The sequence below is a fragment of the Momordica charantia genome, assembly GCF_013281855.1.
Source record: "Momordica charantia cultivar OHB3-1 chromosome 5 unlocalized genomic scaffold, Mcharantia_2.0 BLBB01000005.1, whole genome shotgun sequence".
Lineage (NCBI taxonomy): Eukaryota > Viridiplantae > Streptophyta > Magnoliopsida > Cucurbitales > Cucurbitaceae > Momordica > Momordica charantia.
This window is the reverse complement of record NW_028275163.1, coordinates 2720946-2744111: the sequence shown is the minus strand read 5'-3', so window position 1 is coordinate 2744111 and position 23166 is coordinate 2720946. Positions and strand designations below refer to the sequence as shown.

At 32.2% G+C, this 23166-nt stretch overlaps 3 protein-coding genes across 6 annotated transcripts; all 3 read left to right on the top strand.

Annotated features, from left to right (window-relative positions):
- The first annotated feature begins 6789 nt into the window (after window positions 1-6789).
- RHB1A (RING-H2 finger B1A) lies at window positions 6790-9701 on the top strand. 3 transcript variants are annotated; one of them, XM_088123664.1, is made up of 5 exons: window positions 6798-7073; window positions 8340-8451; window positions 8543-8921; window positions 9053-9162; window positions 9393-9701. In XM_088123664.1, the coding sequence occupies exons 2-5, from the start codon at window positions 8389-8391 to the stop codon at window positions 9414-9416; spliced, it is 576 nt and encodes a 191-aa protein (XP_087979790.1). In that variant the 5' UTR covers window positions 6798-7073; window positions 8340-8388; the 3' UTR covers window positions 9417-9701. The 3 variants fall into 3 exon arrangements, with proteins under 3 accessions (XP_087979791.1, XP_087979790.1, XP_087979789.1); XM_088123663.1 differs by having other exon boundaries at window positions 6804-7073; window positions 8333-8451; XM_088123665.1 differs by lacking the exon at window positions 8340-8451 and having other exon boundaries at window positions 6790-7073.
- Window positions 9702-11055: 1354 nt separating this feature from the next.
- LOC111016382 (protein DETOXIFICATION 34-like) lies at window positions 11056-16239 on the top strand. The gene is made up of 7 exons (XM_022291772.2): window positions 11056-11840; window positions 13191-13816; window positions 14468-14524; window positions 14623-14861; window positions 15178-15296; window positions 15582-15668; window positions 15758-16239. Exons 1-7 carry the CDS (start codon window positions 11466-11468, stop codon window positions 15821-15823), a joined length of 1569 nt encoding a protein of 522 aa, XP_022147464.1. The 5' UTR covers window positions 11056-11465; the 3' UTR covers window positions 15824-16239.
- Window positions 16240-16671: 432 nt separating this feature from the next.
- LOC111016306 (AT-rich interactive domain-containing protein 1) lies at window positions 16672-21707 on the top strand. Of its 2 annotated transcripts, XR_015790814.1 has the most exons (4): window positions 16672-17111; window positions 17253-18362; window positions 19116-20119; window positions 20577-21707. XR_015790814.1 is itself a non-coding variant. In XM_022291645.2 (3 exons), the coding sequence occupies exons 2-3, from the start codon at window positions 17466-17468 to the stop codon at window positions 19839-19841; spliced, it is 1623 nt and encodes a 540-aa protein (XP_022147337.1). In that variant the 5' UTR covers window positions 16672-17111; window positions 17253-17465; the 3' UTR covers window positions 19842-20266. The 2 variants fall into 2 exon arrangements, 1 of the variants encoding a protein (XP_022147337.1); XM_022291645.2 differs by lacking the exon at window positions 20577-21707 and having other exon boundaries at window positions 19116-20266.
- The last annotated feature ends 1459 nt before the right edge of the window (window positions 21708-23166 follow it).

The following is a 23166-nucleotide window of genomic DNA, read 5'->3' as shown; positions in this document are numbered from 1 at the left end:
TATAATTTTAAAATAGGGTAATCGTAGTGGTTATATATTTCAAAAAATGTTACTGAGTTTTTCAAAATTTTAAATATAGTAAAATATTTGAATTTTTATTTTCGAAATTTTTATTATCCCAATTTTATTGTTATGATATCTAATCTATATCTGATGTATATCACTATATTTGAGATACATCCAATTTATATCTGATATGCATATGATGTATATCATACATCAAATCTATATCTGATATATATCTGATGTAAATTTATATATGATATACATCCAATCTACATCTGATGTAACTCTGATATACTTTCGATATACATTCGCGTACCCCTAATATACAATATCAGATGTACCCATGATATACATTATTAGATATACCACTGATATACATCAAATATACGTATTATACATATAATATATATATGATGTATTTCTAATTTATGATATACTAAATATATTTTCAACCGATATACTAAATATAAGGTATATCAAATGTTTAATTTTTAGTGAGCTGTTTAAATTCTAGCTTATCATTTCAATTTGTTGATTAATATACTAATATTATCAATAATGTTGATTACTATATCACTAATATTTATTCAATATTAATATTAATTAGATACTAAATATAAGAAATATCAACGATTTAAATTTACAAACTTGTCTTTGTGGACCTGCATGGTCCACGCAAACCTTTTATGTAATAACTTTATATTTCAAAAATATAAAATAAAAAATTTTGCACTATTGTTTTCATCGGAAAAAAATATTGGATATCATAGTATTATATCAACACACATGTATCGTAGTTATATTAATAAATATAATGGTTATATGAGAGGTATATAAGTGATAAATTAGAAGCATATTAAGTATATATCAAATATATATCAGTGTTATATTAGTGGTAAATCATATGATCATATATAAGAAGTTATATCAGTAGATATCACAGTTGTATCAGTGTTATATCATTTGTATATCAATGGTAAATTAGAGACGTATCACATATATGTGTGTTGTATCGTGGTAAATCAATTGTTATCATACGTATATCAGTGGTAAGACATGTTAGAAGTTGAGTAGATATCATAGTTATACCAGAAGTAAATCAATTGTATATCATTATTATATCAGAGATATATATCAGTGGATATATTACAGATATATATCAGATATATTAAAGGGTGAATTTGTAATTTTATAATTGGACTTTCGTTTTTTTGAAAAAAAAATATTATATTTGAAAAACTAAATGTGGTTGCTATTTTTTGCCACGTGCCTCTCTAAAATATTGGTATGTGATTTAAATTCTCAATTAAAGATTTTTTTTTTCAAGTATGATATGTGGCGGTGGAAGATTTGAATTTATTATGTTTTAGTTACCGGTAGATATCTTAACAAAATTAGATCTTGGTTGTTTTATAACTATACTTAAAAATTAATAAGATAAATTATTAAATGCACTTTAAAATGTGAGCAGCCACAATTCATAAGTCATACGTGTTTCATCCCAAGGAGTCGATCATATCTTCATGTTATTAAAAAATAAAACATCCACCATTAAATTTATTTGTAAAGTAATATATAAATAATTTGTTGCATTAAATACGTATTGTTTATCGTTAAAAGATCTCTGATCAAATGGTAGGAGACACTAATGAGATTTTTAAAAGCATAAACATTAAAATTATAATCAAATTATGTTTTCTTACCAACAAGTTGAAAATTAGCTTAAAAATATAAAAATTCATAGAGATAAAGGAAAGAAATGTGACACTTAGATTATAAGTTAATCAAAGTGGGAATTTGCAGTTAAGTTGGAGATTGTCAATCATATAAAATAAAGTTTTTGAATTGAATGATATTGGGAGTGACTGTGAGGTGGAGAGTTAAATACATTTCAAAATAGTACCTAAGTTTTAAATTTGTCCAAAATTTCAAGAAATCCCCTTTAATATTTTTTAAGAAAATTAACAAATAATAATTGACAACCCCTTGGTCAACTATCAATTTACAATCAATTCCATTTTTATAATTTGAAAGTCGGATATTAATAAATTATTGACCATATCAACTTTTTTTGTTATATTTAATACTACTCATATTTGAATTAATATATATGAACAAAATTTGAGATTTTAAATCTAAAAACTTAATATGAATTTAAAAGTACAATTAAACAAAAGTTAAAATAAATTTATCCGGAAAAAAAAAAGGGAAAAGATAGGATAAAACCGACAATTGTTAAGATAATTTATCAAATTAAATGATTTCAGTGATGTTTGGTGGTTGGTTGTGTTTTTCCTCTCTTTTTCAATGTAAAAGGAGACATTAGTGACTTTGTTTTAATAAAGTTAATTGTTAAAATATTTATTTTATATAATATATGATGATGATTGAAACTACCACTTAAATAAGTATATTAACTAATTGAATTATCTTCGAATTGACAATTGTTAATAGATAATTGAGAGTGTAAAATCATCGCTATAATTATTTTACTCAAATTTTTATTTAATCCTTTTAAAACCATCAATTTGATCATGTCTTAGACTTTTCAATTAAGTCATTCCATAAGATTTTACTCAAAATTTTTAATAATAAAACTTCGTTAAACTGTTGTTTTATTTACATATTTAGATCGATTAACATGCTACTCGAATTCTATTTGACATATAAAAACTCAATCAATTTATCAACAAAATCCAACCTCCAATTAATAAAATGATTATTTTTCAAGTGTCATACGTTAGTTAGTTGATATCCCTTCAAATAATTTATACGACAACAAATGTAGGAAAAAAAAATATTTTGGTTTTTTTGGTTTTCTCGTATACTTTTTAAAAATATTTCTAAAATCTAAGTCAAATTCTAAAAATTGAAAATAATAGGAAAAAAAATCCTTCATTCATATGTTTTTATAGAATTAGATAATAATTTAAATTTATTTTTTAGTAAAGTAAAAACATATTAAAGAAACGGTAAGAAACACATTATTTTGAGATACTCAGCTAAAAAAGAAGTTTGTAAGTATCACTTTCATCTATGTATTTATTTGGATTGCATAAATATTTGAAAACTAGACAAATAAATAGTTTTTAAAAACCTTTTTTTAATCGATCGAGGAGTTTAAATGAGAGAATGAGAGATCGAACATCCGATTCAAAGAAAATAAATAAAATGTCATAGCCACTAAGTACATGATTAAGATGAAGAATTCGAATTCATGATCCACAGTGAATTACAAGGCCATATTTTGTAGATTAATGATTTAATAAGTTTCAAAACAATTTCTCAGCGAGCATAGATTTTTATTGTTTTATTTTTTATATATTTTTTTTGGGTGGGGGCTCTTTTGTAATTAAAGGAGGTCGGTTGGTTAGAGAAGGCCAAGGAATTGAGTGGGACCCATCGAAGTTATGAAGACAAAAGCACCAACCCGACCTTTGTGTAGCTGGAAATCAACTTGCGCATGGCGGCGCCAAGTAACCAAAATGATTTCTATTTTGCTTTTTATATTTTAAAATAAAATTTTGAGGTTAAAATAAAGGCTGGACTAAAATGTTACTGTAAGGATAATATAATGACTAAATTTCTGTACAGGTGGATTAAAAAATTTCAATAAACTAAAATACTCAAAAAAATAAATTGTTAAAATTTATTTACAAAATTATCTGTAATCTCTGTTGCTTGGTCACTAGTTGTCAATTTTTTCTTTAATTTATTGATTCGTTTCGGCATGATATGGCATCCAGATTCTGTTTTTTTTTTTATTTTCAAATATTCAAATATTTTCAATTTTGTGTATATGACCCAACAATAGTTGAGGTAAAATTTGTGAGCTTGGTTTCTTCAATTTGGAGGTGGAGTATGATTCCCTTTCAGGTGATCGAGAAATCACGATCCCTCACCTAGACGATTCTGAGCTCTGATGGATTGTGAAAGAGATAGTCGGTCTTATCAGTATCTAAAATTTGTGAGCTTCTCTCACTGCCCTCATTCTTGTAATAGAGCTACGCATGAAATGGCAAGGTTGGCAACCGATGTTGAGACTTCTGGAGTGTGGTTGAAAGATTGCTCCTCCCCTCTTCTCATCGTCTGACAGGAAGACTGTCGGGTTTCTAGGACCCCTGATTTTTGTTATTCTGTTTCTTAATTTCGTTTGTAGTTTTGTTGATAAAAAAATGCAAAATTACATTAGAAAATATAAAAAATTTGATAAATATATTATAACAAATCATAATATCATTTCACTTTTGTTAAAATAAAAAATGTAAAATAGTAATTCTACAAACCATGGGCTACTAAATATTTAAATTGGTGCTAATATATTCATATATGAATTAAAATTTATCTAAATTTTTATCTTAAACGTTTAGATTTATGGATGGTTTATTTATCTTTAAAATGGTATTAGAGCGAGAGATCTTGTGTTCTAAAAAATGAAGTGACTTTATTTTCATTCAATTCATTATTTTCAAATCACCAATCAAATACACATAAAATTACTGCTCTAAAAAACATAGGAAATAAGGAAGGAGGGACATGTCTTCTCTTAGTTTGTTTTGATTAAAAAAAATCACATATAGAAGTTAATGTTCTCTTTGTTAGGAATTAGAGGAAAATGAGACACCACGATAATACCAATAAAAGGAAATATATATTAAATAAAGGATAAACTATATAAAATTGAAAAATAAAATTTGGTATAAAAATTATCTTGATTTGTCCCCCAAAAAATTGGTCTTTCACAACCTATACAATCCTCTTTTAGTATGCAAATTTGGGAATCATGAGGCATCACTAAATGGACACTAAGAATGGAAGAAAATTAGACTCATGGTGCTTTTGGACAATAGACACTTTAAGCATGGGCATAAATATTATAATAAAGTTTATAATATTCTTTAATAATGATTTTATTTTACCGTGTTAAAGAAAAAAAGAGACAAACTGAGAAATTCAACAAAAGACGGTTCCAAGTATTTTTTCTAACATAGAATCCTCAACTGTCTAATTATAATGTCAACGTAAATTTAATTCAATGATAATTGGTACTATTTTCGATTAAGAAAAGATTATGAGTTCAAATCTTCCATCTCTATATGCACTGCTAAAAAACTGTACCTAATTATAATTCTTAACAAATATTTAATTATTGACGTTGAATTTCACTGACTATTAAAAAAAAACACAATTTTCTCTCTCTCCTTGAAAAGAAAGACAGTATCATGTGAGATAACAGCATATTGGAAAATTAATAGAAATTAATAACTAAAATGAAGACAATAACCTTGAAATTCTGATTGAAAATGACCAATCAAAGTGATTGAATCCAACATCCATTCAATTAGATAGGTTCAAACAACATTGGAATTTTATTACTTCTTTATTTAATTTTGCAAGCGCGCGTTGAATTGAGAAAGACTGATAAATTTATAGTTATTTATTTAAATCTATAAAAATATTTATAAAATATAAAATATATTAAAAAAAAAGACTAAAGTATATATATTTAACATGCATCATAAGAAAATATAAGAAAATATTTAGACGATATTTCCCTAAGAAAACACATCGTAGGATACATATAGTTTGTTTGTTTTGTTTTTGTTTTTTTTTCCATGATTTTGGCCCTAGAGCCATAAAAAATCTCTCGAGAGAATAATAGACGCACTTATTTAACATGCAATTCGAATTATGTTTCTATTAGAATTATGTGATCCAAATAGTTGAAATTTTAAAAATAAAATATTATATTCTAATATTTTTAAATTTGAGAGTTTTTTTTTTTACACGAAATTCAGAAGTTGAAATGTATGATTGCATTAAAATAATAATATACAACTTTAATAAATACACTATTATGTCACAAATTCCTTTGTTTTTAATAATATTTTAGATTGAACAAAATATTTATTTTGCAACTCCAATTATAAGTATATTACTGAACACAATTTTGAAAAATTTTAAATTGTAATTCAATTCTTAATTCCAATACCAAACACGGATTAAAACAACTGACACTGTCTGATAAAAAAAAATTGACAATATATTATCTTGTTTTCATATTTCTATTTTTAGGTTGTTTTATGGTAAAGTTGGTCAAGCTTAGATCCGTGATGTATTCTGGACTTACAAAATAGAGTTAGTACTCCAACACTCTAGTCAGTGTATAGTTCGATCTATAGTCGAAAGATAATATATTTCTCGTACTTTTTATGAGAAGTGAGATACTCTATCTATAGAAGCAAGCTCCCGACAAGGCATCCGATAATCTAGGACCGAAATTGTCTTATTGATAAACATGTTTGTCATCTATGCTCGCTTGGTTACTCTTGAACCTCGACTCGTACCTGTCGTGGTTCGATACGTAGAAGGTGTAGTAGTTCGAGAGCGAGACACAAATCTCAGGAAACTTAACTTTGTCAATCCTCTTCAATAAATGTGTCTTCTTTTCTCTTTGATTATTGATTCTAGATGTTGACACGTGGTAATCAAAAAATCGCCCCCCAAATCACAACGAATTGTCATATACCTGAGTTCGAAACCGCTAGAACTAATTATTATTATTCTTCAGATAAACTAAAAGATTATTTTGCTAAAAGCTTAGAAAAATGTCTATCACATTGACAATATAAAACATTATCATAAATCAAAGGGAACCATAGAAAAACGAAAACCATTGCTACAAATTATACTTTCACGTCATGGACACTGTTTTCTTCCGAAGTAGGTCCAAACAAAATAGGATCTTCCTTCTTTCGTTCTTCTCTTTTTCTCTTTTGTCCGTTTTTGTTATGATTTTTTTTCGACATCACATCGATTGCCGTGTCCGTTCATATTGATTTTGGGTAACCCAAAAAACTGTTGATTGAATCAAATCCAGCACAATAATTAGTAAACCCAACAAGAAAAAAAAAAAAGCTGTATGGCAATTTGGCGTCAGCCATCAGCTCCCGAAAGCGACGCGACTGGATTCAAGCCGGAGCTCCAACAACTGCACTGCTCAAGAAGACAGACCAGACCGGCGCCACTCTCTTTCGGTTCCTCCTACCGCGCCGCCCGATTCTCTGGTTCGTTTCAGTTTCATAATCTTTGAATCGATTAAAGTTTGTGTTTCCTCGCATTCGATTCTTCTTTTCTGGATTTATGTTTTATTTTATCGCCGATGATTCGTTATTTGATCTGGGTTTGGCTTGTTTTGCTGATCTATGGATTTGATCTTCACTATTATTGATTGGAGCTGAATGCTGATTGTGTATTTATGTCATTTTTTGGGGGTTTAGAGAAGGATTTGAAGTAGATTATAGGTGAGACTGGAACTATAGCTATGGCGGATGCATTGCAGTTAAGCAAATAGTGGACGCAAAAATGCAAATGGTTCTAACTTTAAAGTATTTTGATGGCTACCTCTGAAAAGTTGTTTCTGTTCATTTTGAAGATGGGATTTCCAATCCTGTTAGCTCAGTGGAAACTAGATTGACATTTGACAGGGCGTTTGTTTTGGAAAAGGGACTTCTCAACGCCTTGTTGTTTTCATTCGTTTCTTTTACCAAATCAAAGTTTAATGAAGATAATACGATGACCAACCAAGTCTGGCTGATTTGAAGTATTTGTTTGAACTTCTTTGAATCTTACCACCGTCACTCGTATCCTCCGTAAAACAAACGATGGTATCTATCCATTCATTTCGAACCGTGGGATATCTGTTTGAGGTTCAATCCCACTATCTCCACTTGTATTGTTATAGCAAGAAGGGAAAAGTAATATCTATCTGTTCATTACTATCTGTGCTAAGAAATTTGGTGGTTATGTGCAATATGGGTTGGCTCAACTGTAAAGTCTGATTGATGTGAAGTTTCCATTCATAGTTCAAATCTCATTTGTTTGATCGATGAACCATGTGGGAAAATGGACCACTTCCTCTACTTGAATCCTTATATATATAAGAGGGTATCTATCTGTTCATTACGACCCGTGGTATGCTATTCGTATAGCTAGAGTTGGGTTGGGTTGGGGAGGGGGGGGGGGGGGGGGGGGGGGGGGGAAGATAAAAACGTTTGAAATGTAAATTCTGGACAAACCATTTTGTGATACCTCTATTTTGAGCTAGTTCATTAACCAGAAATTTTGGAAGCCATTATCATGATCATGTTAGAGGAACACTAGTCATTTTCGGTCCTTCAGTCTTAGAATATGAATATGTTGATTCGGTTTCCACATTGGTGAAACCGTGAAACAGAATTTTGCTCCTTGATCTTTAAGTTCTAGACTGGCTTCCTTGTCTCTAGTTTTGTCCATTCTCGAAGTCTAATGTATAACATAATTCCAGATAACAGGAAACCATGTTCTAACAGCTGCTGATAGGATCAGAGAAATCATCAAATAATGGGAGGCTGCTGCTGTTCAACTCGAAAATCGCATGTGAATGGAACTCCAGTATATTACTATGTTAGTTTATTTGCCTTTTCCACATGATCATGTCTCATTATTATCCTTGTTCTCTTTGCAAATACCAAGTTTCCTTCACTCCTTTCTGCAGTGCCCACTGGCTATGGAGGAGCGCGAGTCATCCGAAATTCGTAGTGGCTCAGCCTCCATGCTCCTTAATGCAGGACATGATTCGGACCTGGATCTATCGATACCGAACACTTATCGAGCCCCTCCCACACCTCTCCCGTATGACATGGTTTTCAGATGTCCACAGTCGAAAGATTTTAACTCTATTAAAGAAACAATCTGTGGATGTAGCTTTAAAACTTCACCAGCGGCGAAAATTGTTGGGGAACCAGACAACAAGTCCCAAGACAGCCCTTTGCTTGGAGGCCCTCCACGGAAACTGGAACATTCTAAGTTGAAGGGCAATAATACTCCGACTCTGGTCGCTGAAGAAGAGGATGCCTGTCCCATTTGTCTCGAAGGTGAGCTGAATTTGAATCAGCTTCTCAAGCAACTAATACCCTTTTGCATCATTTTCTTTTCCACTTGCTAGTTCTTGTAAAACTCAAATTGAATCCATATATCACGTCTAACATTATATCTCCTATTGTAGAGTATGATTCAGAACATCCAGAAAGTATTACAAAATGCAAGCACCACTTTCACCTGGCTTGCCTTCTCGAGTGGACTGAAAGAAGTGATGCCTGTCCTATCTGCGACGAGGTTTGTTCTAACAAGTTACGCATATGACGATCACATTCGAATTTGGATCTCTATTCTCTGTTAACCAGAATGACTGTAGAAAACAGCATATTCTTGCTCATTAACAGCATACAGCCTTCATCTAATGCTGGTTGCTCCAGTGTGAAGCAGCACAATTTGTTATTTACATTGCCATAGATGAAGATTCATACTTGCAGAACTGATAAATTTCTGCTCTTTTATTGATGTAGGAGATGATATTTGAGCTATCTTGAGTCTGCAGAAATGAGAAACTTCTCTGGTCCTTGAAATCAAGCTTGAGCTCTGTTCACCACTGGTGGGAAGTGCTTTTCCTTGTTCAATTACAAGTTCATTTTCAAAATCTTGGCTGTAGATACGTCGGTCGTTTCGTTTCATAGTTGCAAATTCGAGATGTAAATTGTTGTAGTCAGATGATTGGGAAAGAAATAATGCTCTCGTACAACATTGCTTCCTCATGTTGTTAGATGTTCATGCATATTCATTATTTTTCCAATCTTTGATCATCAATTTCTGAAGAACTCCTCCTGGTTATAGGCTAAAAAAATGTAGTATTAAAGATATCTCCCTCTCTTTTTAGGCTTTGAAAATCTTGCTTGTAAATGTTTCAAACATCTTATCTCCAACTCTGATGTCTCCAACCTTCTGCAGTTTTTTGGATAGTGTAAAAGGAACATGTCATAAATTTAAATATATTAATAAATTTAATAATAATTTGGTCGAGTTATTTTGTTGCCTGTTCAAAAAAAAAAAAAAAAAAGAAGAAGTTATTTCGTTGTGATTTGTTATCTTTTTTAATACTGATATATGTATTTTGTCAAGATTGAAATTAATGTTTTTAAAATATAAAATATTCCATAGACATTGTATGTATTTATATATATTTTTTAGTAAAACAAATGTGGACGAATATTTGAACTTTTAACCTAAACAGAAGAGTATAGTACATGTCACCTCTCTCTCTCTTTTTTTTATGAAAAAGTACATGTCAATTACCTTTTAGCATACTCATGTTCGTAAATAAATACTATATGGAAAATGACAACTCATTATTATTTTAAAAAAAGTTTTTGTTTTTGCATTTCTCTGTCTTAGTTATCAAACATTTAATAGCGAGAATGACAAAGTTTCTCCGTATTGTTGAAGAGGCAAGTATTTTCCATATTATATTCAAACTTTAACGATTTTATAGAATATATTATTAATAATATGTCAAGTGAGTTAATGTATTAAAAATTTACTGCTCGAGTATTAATTAAAATATAGTTTTTTAATATTCAATGAATAAGATAATTAAAATATTTATACTTATATATATATATTTTTCCAAAATTTCACTCATGTGTCATTGTAATCAAGGTAAAAAAAGATGAAAGAATTAGGATAGGGCGAGCCTAGAGAGGTAATTAGTAAATAGTATAAATAAATATTTATTTTTAAATAAAATATAAAATTTAAATGGCAAAATGGTTTGTCCACAAGTTTTAATTCAGTGTTTATTTGATTTTTTTTTTAAACAATCCATAATCAATAACTTTTTAATTTATTACCGCTACTCTCGCACCTACTTTAAGGCTTGGACTCGAGACTTGAGAGATAGTAACAGCTTTTGATATTAAACTCATTTAAAAATTAAAATATAAGACTTCATGATAGATGATCGTGATACCATCAGGTCTTGAAAATTCTTGGAGTTTCAAAACGGATATTATAGGTTTTGAAATTTGAAAAATATTCCAACTAAAGGGATCATTCTATTAAAATGACACGACAAGATCGAGTTCACAAATATTTTAATTATATATTGTTTTTCTTGAGTGGCATTTCATTTCTTACCAAATTACACAAGTATTTATTATCGCATATTTGTTCGAAATTTATAGTTCATAAGAAAATAATATTAGAGAGCAAAATTACGAAAATCATGTTACATTGCTTCCGTTGGTTTCTCTGCAATGGTCGACGGCGAGACCAACTTCGCTTCCCTTCCGTTGAATTGAAGAAGACTCTCTCTCTCTCTCTCTCTCTCTCTCTCTCTCTCTCTCTCTCTCTCTCTCTCTCTCTCTCTCTCTCTCTCTCTCTCTCTCTCTCTCTCTCTCTCTCTCTCTCTCTCTCTCTCTCTAACAGTTTTCTTCGACTGGTCACCCTAAATTCTAGCATGGCAACACACAATTCCACGACGACCCTGAGAAGCATCGGATCAATTAGGGTTCTAAAGGGGGAAAAAAGCTTTGCAGGAACCGCCATTTTTTTTTATCTTAGCTAGAAACTCATCGACAATAATAATGAGCTCACCATCTTCTTCTTCTTCGTCGCCATTGCCGCAATCCGCCGATTCGAGATACGTGTCGCCATTGTTACTCGGTGAAGAAGAAACCACCGCCATTGAAACCGATGAGCTGTACCCTGCGCCGACGACTTTGCTCGGACCGGACGACGGCGATTATCCGGCCGTGATAGATTTCCAGGACGCGAAACGTGTTTGTTTCTTGGAGTCGAAGAAGATCTGGAGAATCGCGGCTCCGATCGCATTCAATATCTTGTGCAACTATGGCATCAATTCCTTCACCAATATCTTCGTCGGCCATATTGGAAACCTGCAGCTCTCTGCAATCGCTATTGCTCTGTCAGTCGTCGCCAACTTTTCCTTTGGTTTCTTGGTTAGTTTCATTCATTTTTAAATTAGGGATTCGGAATTTAGGGCCCCCTCCGTTTCTTTTTTGTTTTTCATTTTTTAAATTACGTTTACTTTCACACCATTTCTGGTAGGTTTTCCATTGTTTTTTAGCAAAATAAAAAACGAAAATTTGAAAACTAGGCTCGATTTGATAAGGATTTTATGTTTAGTTTTTAGTTTTTTAAAATTATGATTATTTTTACACACTTTTGTTAGTGTATATATATATATATTTTTTTTTTCTTCTTATTTTTTTCGAAACATATTTGAAATTTTAACTAAAATTTCAACTAACTTTAAAAATAAAAACTAAATTTCGGAAGTTAGGTTTTTCTTTTTCAAAATTTGGTTTAAATTTTTAAAAATATTTTAAAAAAATTTATAACAAACTTTAAAAACAAAAACTAATTTTTGGAAGTTAGGTTTTTCTTTTTCAAAATTTGGTTTAAATTTTTAAAAATATTTTAAAAAATGTTACAACAAGATAAAAGAATGTAGAGATGAAAATAGTGATTATAAAATTAATTTTAAAAAATATAAAATTAACATATAAAATAGTTAAATATTATTTATCAACTTAATTTTTAAAAATAGAAAATAAAACAATCTTTTGATTAGAGGTGTATACCAATTACCGTTAAGCTATGCTCGCTTTGACAACACTCCAAAGATATAGTGCATAAGTTGGTAAGGACGAATATTAAAGAGTAAAGGCCAAAATAATATTTTTTTAAATTTATAGATTAAAATAAATCTTTTAAAAATCAACTTAAACCATGTTTTTTTTTTCAAATACCATTTTGATTTTGAGACTTTTTTTTTAGTCATTTTGATACTTTCAAAACCTTTAATTTCTATCAAATGTCCATTTTCGTGTATGCACTTTAAAAAAAACTGACTATTTTGATCTATTCATTTTTTTATATCATTTCTTTTCATCGTAATATTTCATTAACTAAAATTTTAAAATGTAATTATAAATTTTGTATTATATGAATTCTAATGGGTATAAAACTTTGTCAAAATCTTACAAATGAGTATTTAATTAGTAACTACATCATACTTACCCTGGCTAAAATAAACAAAGGTAGAAATACATAAATCAAAATTAACATTTTAGAAGTATAAGAATTAAAATATCATCTAAGGGGAAAAAAAATCAATTGAAGACCGAAATAGCATTTAAACCAGGACTTTTATACATATTCTATAATGTTGTAGGGACTCAAAGACATCCTAAATCCAAATGCAAAAGCTTATATTTAAGTTTTTGGGATGTTCAATATTGATTCATACGTATTCTTAATGGCAAACTCATTATGTTCCTGCACAGCTGGGCATGGGAAGTGCACTGGAGACACTATGCGGGCAGGCAGTTGGTGCAGGGCAAGTAGAGATGTTGGGCGTTTACCTGCAGCGCTCATGGATCATCCTATCTGCCGCCTGCCTCCTGCTGTTGCCATTATACACCATGGCCACGCCCATCCTCAAGCTGCTTGGCCAACAACCCGAAATCGCCGAGCTCGCCGGAGAATTCACAGTCCAAATCATCCCTCAGATGTTCTCTCTCGCCATCAACTTCCCGACGCAGAAGTTCCTGCAGGCGCAGAGCGACGTCGGGATCTTGGCGTGGATCGGGTTTGCAGCTCTGATCTTCCACATAATGGTTCTGTTTCTGTTCATCAAATTGCTAGGCTGGGGAACTGCTGGTGCTGCTGCAGCCTACAACATCTCAGCATGGGCCATTGCTTTGGCTCAGGTGGCTTACGTGGTTGGGTGGTGCAAAGATGGTTGGAGGGGGCTCTCATGGCTGGCTTTTAAGGACATTTGGGCCTTTTTGAAGCTCTCCATTGCTTCAGCTGTCATGCTTTGCTTGGAGATTTGGTACTTTATGACCATCATTGTTCTCACTGGCCATCTTGCCAACCCCATCATTGCAGTTGGTTCTCTTGCAATCTGGTAAGTTTTAAACTTGTTTAAGTGGTGAAATTTAATACCCTTAGTAAGTAGTGATAGAGTGCTTTTATAGCTGGATGAGATTATCTTTGTGTATATCGGTTCTTCTAATCGCATGTTGGAGATAACACCGTTTTATTTTATTTTATTGGACTCTTAAGAAACACCAATGAAAACTAAATGGTTAAATTACAAAAACAAAAAATATTCAACTTTGTCATTTGTTTAAAAAATACCTCTATCCTTTCCAAAGCTTCGATACCACCTTTGATTTTTCATTGTTAGAAAAATCCCCTTTGAACAAATATTAATTAAGGAACGATGTGATAATTAACATAGAAACATTACCTGGACTAAGTTTGAAAAAGGAGCAAATATGGAAGAAATCGTAATTACTGTATTTCTGCCGCATCAACTTTCCATTAAGAAATATTAACGAATGTTTTCTTAGAAGATATTACTAAAATGTTTATGAAAAATACTTTTGAAATGATAGGACTATTTAAAATAAAAAAAAGGTTGTTTTGTAATTTAGTCCAAACTGAATTCTTTACCGGCCGCTCAGTGCTAAAAAAAAAATTTATATTTTGTTTTTTTACCTGGTCTAGGCATATTTTATTGTTGGGTTTAAAGTATTTTACATGCTTGTTTCAGCATGAATGTCAATGGCTGGGTAGGCATGTTGTTCATTGGGATAAATGCAGCTATAAGGTAAGAAGCTTCTATTCCTTTGTTGGTAAGGCTAACCCCTGCACCTATTAATGAACCTTTTTGGACTCCCATGCTGTTTAATGTTACTCTATCTGCAGCGTCAGGGTCTCGAACGAACTCGGGTCTGGACATCCCCGAGCCGCAAAATATTGCGTCGTTGTCACCGTTGTAGAGTCTCTCCTCATTGGCATTCTTTTCGCAACAGTTGTGGTGGCAACTAAAGACTACTTTTCTCTCATCTTTACAGACAGCGAACGGATGCAACAAGCGGTATCTCATTTGGCATTCCTTCTTGGGGCAACAATGCTTCTCAATAGTGTCCAACCAGTAATATCAGGTGAAAAACAAATCCATCAAAATGCACCTATTGCCATGTCAATGAGAGAAAAGTGATTAAATTTATCCTAACCCCATCAACTTAAGTTTTTTGGTTGATTGGTGATTTAACATGGTATCGGAGCAAGATGTCCTAGGTTCGAACCATTGTAATATCATTTCCACCCTATTTAATATTGATTACCACTTGTTGGGGTTTATGCAAATTTCCAAACCCACAAGTGAGGAGTGCTAAGGTATTTATAAAAGATTAAATTTACCGGGAACTTATCAACTTAAAGATTTGGATTGATTGTTGGAATGTTACTTTCCTGCAGGTGTTGCTGTTGGTGGAGGCTGGCAAGCTCTAGTTGCCTGTATAAACTTGTTCTGTTATTACATTGTTGGGCTGCCTTTGGGGTTTTTTCTGGGCTACAAAATGGGTTTGGGAGTGGAGGTAAAGTTTCAAATTCATATGATTTCCCAAACACAACTCCAAACAATTAATTATTTACGATCTGAATCATCATGGATTGGTCCATTGGTCCAAAGGGACAAAGTAAATTTTAAAGAATTTAGAGAGAATGAGTTTAAACCATAGTGCCAACTAACTAGGATTTAATATCTACAAGTTTCTTTGGCAACCAAATGTAATAGAGTCAGTTATCCTGTGAGATTAGTCGAGGTGCAATATATGATCTAATTCTATTCATTTGTATACTGATTCACATTATTACTTCAGGGAATTTGGATCGGTATGATTTCTGGGACCTCTTTGCAGACAGTGTTCCTCTTGTTTATCGTCTATCGAACCAATTGGGATAAAGAGGTAATACACATTCACATTAATTGTGCATGATCTTCTTACTTTTAGTTGATATGGGATTTCATCGCATGTCTGCCCTTGGTATTCTTCAGGTAAAACAAGCATCTGAGAGAATGAAAAAATGGATAGGAAAAGACATAAATTCTGATATGACGTGATAAAGGAATAAGTGTCTTGTCCTTTTATGCATTCTTTTTCTTACCTGTCGAAGATTTAATGGTGCTCAGTACAGACAAGCCAGCACGTGAGTTAGATTATTCTTATTAATGGCTTCTATGCCTGGACATCCATATGAGCTCAGAAAGCCAACTTCTTTCGGTGCATTAGAGATGAAGTATCTAGCTTCACTTTGAAAGACAGAGATGAAGGGATCGCATCAGGCAAAGATTTGGACACTAACCACCATTTACATTGCTCGTTTTCGACCATGTTTTTTAATTCTTGGTTATGTATATGTATATATATTTTTGAAATATTATAGTTCTGGTACATGGTCGTTCAAAAGATGTGTATTTGATATGTAACCACCATTGATTATAGTTTTGTATCTCTTTAGATGCGTCACCGAGTTTATACAAAGGTTGGGAATTTAGAATACATATAAAATATAAATTTAATGAGTATTTTTATTTTATATTTTTTCTTTTGAGTTTGACAATATTTAGGAATAAATCGGATTTCCAATGTTTTTTATGGAAGATATATGCTTTAAATGGTTGATATGTTAAAGTTGACAAATTTACACTTTCGACTCGTTGGCGCAAGCCTTAAGACGGCGTCCCCAATGGGTAAATATTTATTTCATCAAAACTTTTGACAAATTATTTAATTAATTAATTAAATATACTTCGACATAGCACAATTATTTTATTAATGAATTTTAACTTTAATTCTGTGATAGGAAAGAGCCAAAGACCTGATTAAAAAAATAATAATAAATAAAAGGAAAATATAAATATATATAAAAGAAAGATGAAGCGGAAAATTTTTAAAAGCTTAGAAAAATGCCCTAAGACTTAGGGATTCAATTATGCATTTAACCATTCTATTTAATACAAAATAACATTCTTTTTCTGTTCAAATACGGTCTCCTTTTCTCCCTTCACACATCCATCTTCAGTGGCGGCGGCGGGAGCGGCCGGACAAAGGTCCAAAGAAGGTCGCCGGAGATTCCGACCAACGCCGTCGATATTTGGAACTCATCTTACAAATACAATTTACGAAGCAAGATAGCTACAAAATTCTCTCTCAGCATAATAGGTACAATCGTTTGTGCCTGTTCAAGACGTGCAAAATTAATCAATCTGCAGCGAGTCGAATGATTTTCTACTAATAATTGGAGAGACGGTTCGCGGGAGAGATTTTGTTCTGCCTTCGGAGTCGGAAGTTCTTAATCTCATTATTAATCTGTTCCCGCCAAAAGTTTGATCATCCGAAAGTTGACCGGTAGATATATAATTTTATTTTTCGTCAGGCAATCTTCTTTCTCGTTGTCTTTTTGCTGCATTGTGTATTTATTTGAGTTTTCTTTCTCTATCCTTCTACTGTCACGGGTTAGAGAAAATAAAATTCTATATTTGTTATTAGGATTTCGAATCATCAATCCATGGCGTGATGGTGGATGATGGTTAATGGCTCTGCAACGGTTTGAATCTATGGCGTTAATGGCTTATAATAAGTTAACAATGGATAAGCATGTTTTCTGTGTATCGCTCAGATAAACTCTAGTGTTGATGTTTAGTTTGATATGTGTCCTGAAACTCGGCCCAAGGCAATTTGGTCCCAGGACATTGAACTAAAATGACTGCAGTCGAGCAAACTTTCGATTTGCTTAAGCTATTTGTTGCTGTACGAGATAAGGGTGGTTATGATGCTGTATCGAGGAATGATTTGTGGGATCTGGTAGCAGAAGATTCTGGTTTAGGTTCGATTATTCCCTCTACTGTGAAAGTGCTATACGTCGAGTGTTTGAATATTTTAGAGAGATGGCTTGAAAAGGTTGTTGAGGATAAAGAATCCTCAAGTAGTTGCAGCAGTAAGGGAGATGGTACGGGTTTTGAGTTCAATGGTTTGTCATCAGATATTCAGTATTTGAAGAAGAATGATGATTTGCATGAAGATACAAAATTGTTGCAGGAGTCAAACTTTTTAGACTGTGATGATACAGTTGTGATTCTGAAGACTGACAGGGACAATGATATTTATGGTTGCGGGGAAACTTTTTGCCAATTAAATAAGAGCGACTTAGACATTCCTGACACAGATGACTTGTACGAAGATGAAGACACAAGCCCCGAATTATCATCCAACGTGAACGACATTCTAATGCCAAGTATTCGGAAGCATGAAAATGTATCAGCAGACGGGGTAGTAGAAAGCAATGTGGAGTTCTCTCATGGCGGTGGAAAGTGCGATGGTGATGATCCTGATAATGAGGGAGGAGTGATTTTAGATTCCACCTCTATTGAGGAACAGAATCTTAGCCACGAGAGAAAGTGTGAATCCCTGTTAGGAATGGTAAGGTGGATCACTGAAATTGCAAAGAATCCATCTTACCCTGTTATCGGGTCATTACCTGAAAGATCAAAGTGGAAGTCACGTGGAAATGAAGAGATCTGGAAGCAAGTTCTGCTGATTCGAGAGGCAATGTTACTGAAAAGACATTCTAATTCTTTTGCGGGACGGTCTATTCTGCAGGTATATTTCTACGAAAACTTGTTCTACAAGTGCAAAAATCATTTACGAGAATATTATTCCATCCTACTAATAATCAACATTCAGTCTGAAACCATTTTGTAGACGAGATAATAATGTGCTGCACTTATAGTGTTGTACACTACCGTACTCGTGGGCTATGTCTAATGCAGCTCTACAAGCACTTGATTACTTTTATACATATGAAAAATGGCTGTGTAACACACTAACACCCAATTGTTTAGTTTTTCAGGATGATAGCACCGTTTCTGTCTTCATGTTTTTATAGTAACTTTTTAGCACATTCAGTTAGTGCCTACTTATGTTTTCTGGATTGTTAAATGAAAATGTATGCATATGATATCATCATGATTCATTTCATCACTTCTAGTTCTTGTTTTTTGTTTGTTTAGCTTTTATGGACAATCTTGTCAACAATACCATCACTTTCTCTGGTTGTTCCTATTTGATTGCAATTAATGGTTCTATATGTGGCCAGAAATATGCAAGCTAATGAAATTGAAATATGGTGAACAAGAAGAAAAGTTATATTAGGTAGTGGCTTTGCAATGAATGAGAATACGTTTTGCTGCAATTCAGCATTTGGCATGCTTTCAGTATGACGATATGATTCACATTGCTAAGTTTTTCAAATACTGCTTAAAAATGGAAAACTTGTATTCAGGTAACTGATCTCTTTAGTGTTTAGCTAATGCATGATAATGTTATTATGTGTTCCCTTTGTAATAATGTCAGAATATAAATCCATACATGTTCAATGATCATCAAGGCTCCAGTTACAATCTAAGAAAGAAGGTGAAGTCCAGAAAAATACTTCCTTCTGGGATGAGTAGTGGTCGAAGTCTTCTAGCGGCGATGGAAGACCAACTAGACCATGAGATTCTTGTAACAACTAATACCTGGATGCCAGATTACATGGGAAAATCTGCCTCAAAGCACATACCGGTAGGGCCAAAGTTTCAAGTGGAAGTAGCAGAATGGAGTGGTACAACGTCTGAAAGTGACTCTAAGTGGTTGGGGACCCTCGTTTGGCCTTCGGATAAAGTGAACCGAGCGTTTCTCATTGAACACGATCTCATTGGGGAAGGGAGGCAAGATTCGTGTAAATGCCAGGTGCGTGGTTCCACTAAATGCACTCAATATCATATTTTAAAGAAAAGATACAAATTGAAGTTGGAAATAGGCTCTGCATTCTATGAATGGAAATTTGATAGGATGGGGGAAGAAGTAAGACTCTGTTGGACAGAGAAAGAGGAGCATAAGTTTAAGGATGCTATTCGGTCTAGTCCGGTATCTCTTAAGAAGTCTTTTCGGACTTGGATTTCCAAGTTTTTCCCTTCTAAAAGCAGAGAAGATATGGTATGCTACTACTTTAATGTCTTCTTATTGCATCGTAGAGGATTTCAGAATAGATTCACCCCAGATAACATTTGCAGTGATGACGAATTGGAGTTTAAGTAGTCAGTGAAAACCTTTTTTGGAAACCCATCATTTTGTCGAGATGGAAAATCAGTAGGAGAATTTTTTTTTTTTTTTTTGCTTTGTTTTTCTTGGTTTCGTGTACACATTTGTTCAGTTGAAGTTGATCAGTGAAAAAAATACAGTTACATAGTACATGGTAACAGTATATTTGTGAAGTGATATTGAAGAGCCTTAGTTCTGGGACCTTCGACATGATTTTTGGTTTCATACATCTCCTTCAGCCCAGAGGCAACATCACTACTCGTGTTCATTTTTTGGTAAGAACCATTTTCTGTCTTTAGGTTTGTCATATTGTTTTACACATTTATTTGTCAGTCCACGGACTACTACCAGTTTGTATGCATGAATACACAAACCATGGCAACACTCCTAAATGAAGAAACTTTACGTCTTTTACCCTTTTATTTTACCTTGTTGATTTTACCATTCCTAACCTCCGAATCCTTTTATGCTGCTGACGATATACGACCCTCGTAGTGGCTGAAGAACATCCAAATCTTTGGTGATAGAAAAAAAGAGATTAAAAATAAAATTAAAGGACCAAGTTGGTCACTTTTTAGGACTAAAACAAACACTTTTGAAAATTCATAGTATTTTAACTATAGAAATATTATTCACTAAAACTGTAACTCAGAATTCTAGCTGGCTTTTCTTAACTCTCTTCAATCTCATTAGATTATATGTGTTTATATTACCCACTTGCTTTCTTTCCAGGGTTTTGGAACAAAACTAAATGTGGAGGTTGCATGTAACGTCCCATCCTTTATACCATTATTGGTAGAAGTAGTCAACTTCAGCCGTACTTTCCTGCTGGCCGTCACTAAATTTTTTACTGGTATTTATTTCTCGAAAGAAAAAAAGAAAAATCTCTCCTCTACACTCCGGACTTGAAATTCCTGTTGCCCAGTTAGCGAGGAAGTATTGTTATTCTTTATAGGTAGTCTCAAATTGGAATCCTCTCGTTTTCACCCAACCATTCTTCTTTCTCAGGTTCATTTTCTCATTTTTACACGTTTTTCTGAACTATATATGAAGATGAACCACATTTAATTTTGGAAATTTTAGGCTGAGCTTCCAAAAATTCTAAAGATTTGGATGTTAGAAATGGGCACAATATTAGTCCACAATTGGAGTGGTTTTCTGACTCTGAAATCTGTTGGCCACTAAAAGAGTTGAAAAGTTTTCATAGATTATTTGGCACTCACCTTTTTATGGATCATCACATCAATGAGAGCATTGTTTACGTAATGTACAGAAAAAGCTTTTGCATTTCCTAGTGGGTCATTGTGTATGATTTCTGCAAAGAATTATACCATTTTCTTGCCGTCCAGCCAAAGGTATACAGAAAAAGCATCTCTCTCTCTACATATTTTATTTTCAATTTATAAGTTATTGTTTTTGCTTTGATTCCTTCATCTGGGATGCTATAGTTTTGCATTTCAAAGTAGGCCATAAGATCTCAGCCGTCCATTCAATTTCTTTTGAACATCTGGATTTTTAGTTTCTTTCTAGAAATCTTCAGGAATTCGATGCTCTAAACTGAGCTTTCAGCCAGAAGCATCTGTAGCAGTACCCTCATTTTCACCTACCGATGGAGCCTTCTTCGAGAAGATCTTCGAAGGACGACATTTGGTATGTGAGGATGAGAATGTGAAGCTTGAAAATAGGATGACGGTAACGAATAGGATTTAGATTCTTAAGAGGTTCAGATACTATTTGGTCTTTTGATTCATTTTGATCTACGTACTTTCGAAATGTTTATTTTGATTCTATACTTTCAATTTTTATTTATTTTGGCCACATCCCACGAATACAAATTTATGGATCTATATCAAGAAATTTATTGAGTGTGATATTGTAATGACGAAAAAAAACAAATAAAATGAAGGGGCCAAATGGATAGAACTTGAAAATACAAGTACCAAAATGAATGAAAGTTGTAAGTATATGACTAAAATAATATTTAAATATTCTTAAAATTATTTTTATTAATTTAATTTAATTATGCTGAATAATTAAAATTACAGAGATTAAATGAAGTGATTGTTTCTTATTTTAATTATTTTTGGTGGGTTGGATGATGTGAATGCCCAAAAGCAACATGTTTTAAAAAGTCCATTCCTCCACTATTTATTCCTATTTATCAAATGGGCCCTCAACATATTATTTTCTAAAATTAAAAAAAAATGGAATTTGAGTCATTATTTCATTTGGTTAAGATTTATTCAACACCATTGATTTGGTTTAATGTACTTGTAAATGAAGACTTTTTGAGCTGACTCAATCATGAACATTACAAAAGTTAGATAAGATTGTATCAATTTTATAAAGAGTAAATTTAGTGGAATCAATTTAGCAGAAAAATCAATCTTACTGCTTGAAAAGAAAAAGTTTAATGCTTTACCAACCACTTTGAAAATTTCTCCCACACATTTGATTGAAAAAAAAAAAAGGTATCAATATTTGACAATTCGATTTTTCCTTTATGAAAAATGAGAGGATCGAATTTATAAACGTAAAAGAAAAGAAAAAAATAACATAAAAAAGTTAGATACGATTGTAATCAAATCTCTTATTTTAATTTTTTTAATATATATTCTCCTATATACTTTTCGGTATGCATTAAAAGTTTTACGATGTTAAAGTATATATATATATATTGGTAAAATGGTACAAAATATTTGGGTTAACTCCCTAAGTAATTTTGGAGAGTAAAAATTTTTTAACAAATAAAAACACCTTTGAAGTAATCAAATTACTTTAAAATTATTTTCTTTACAGAATCACTCTAAAGTTAATACTTTAAAGTTGATTAATAACTAATCACTCTAGGGTGTTATGATTACTTGAAAAACTCTTCGCATCAAATTTGTCAATGGGTTCAAAGTTGGAGGTCGATCACCTATGGATTGCATCTGTATTTCATATTTGGAGAGAACTTGGTTTCAAAATCTATGGTGGTATCACTCGACTTTGGTTATCTTACATTTTGTTCAGAATGATGTTTATGCTCGTAAGTTGATTTAGCTAGATAGTATTCATTCTAGAGGTTAAACTTGGATGGAATCTGTTTGGGAGTTATTTTTCTTTTCCAGTTTTGTAGTTTTGATGCTCTTGTTTGACCTTGATTTGTATGGTTGTTTTTCTTGTTTGATTTACTGCTGTCTTTTTAAGGATATTTTGATCTTATACCTTAATTTCAAGTTGTGAGATAAGATAAGAGAGAGTACTTTATCTCAGACGGTAAGAATTAAGATTTTTCTTTTTCCTTTCATATATATATATATAATGATTAAATTCACAA

Coding starts and splice junctions, on each gene's coding strand:
- RHB1A (XM_088123664.1), top strand. CDS start 8,389: ATGGGAGGCTGCTGCTGTTCAACTCGAAAATCGCATGTGAATGGAACT. Junction 8,922..9,052: donor CTGTCCCATTTGTCTCGAAG/GTGAGCTGAATT, acceptor CTCCTATTGTAG/AGTATGATTCAGAACATCCA. Junction 9,163..9,392: donor CCTGTCCTATCTGCGACGAG/GTTTGTTCTAAC, acceptor TTATTGATGTAG/GAGATGATATTTGAGCTATC.
- LOC111016306 (XM_022291645.2), top strand. CDS start 17,466: ATGACTGCAGTCGAGCAAACTTTCGATTTGCTTAAGCTATTTGTTGCT. Junction 18,363..19,115: donor CGGGACGGTCTATTCTGCAG/GTATATTTCTAC, acceptor TAATAATGTCAG/AATATAAATCCATACATGTT.
- LOC111016382 (XM_022291772.2), top strand. CDS start 11,466: ATGAGCTCACCATCTTCTTCTTCTTCGTCGCCATTGCCGCAATCCGCC. Junction 14,862..15,177: donor TGTCCAACCAGTAATATCAG/GTGAAAAACAAA, acceptor ACTTTCCTGCAG/GTGTTGCTGTTGGTGGAGGC. Junction 15,669..15,757: donor GAACCAATTGGGATAAAGAG/GTAATACACATT, acceptor GGTATTCTTCAG/GTAAAACAAGCATCTGAGAG.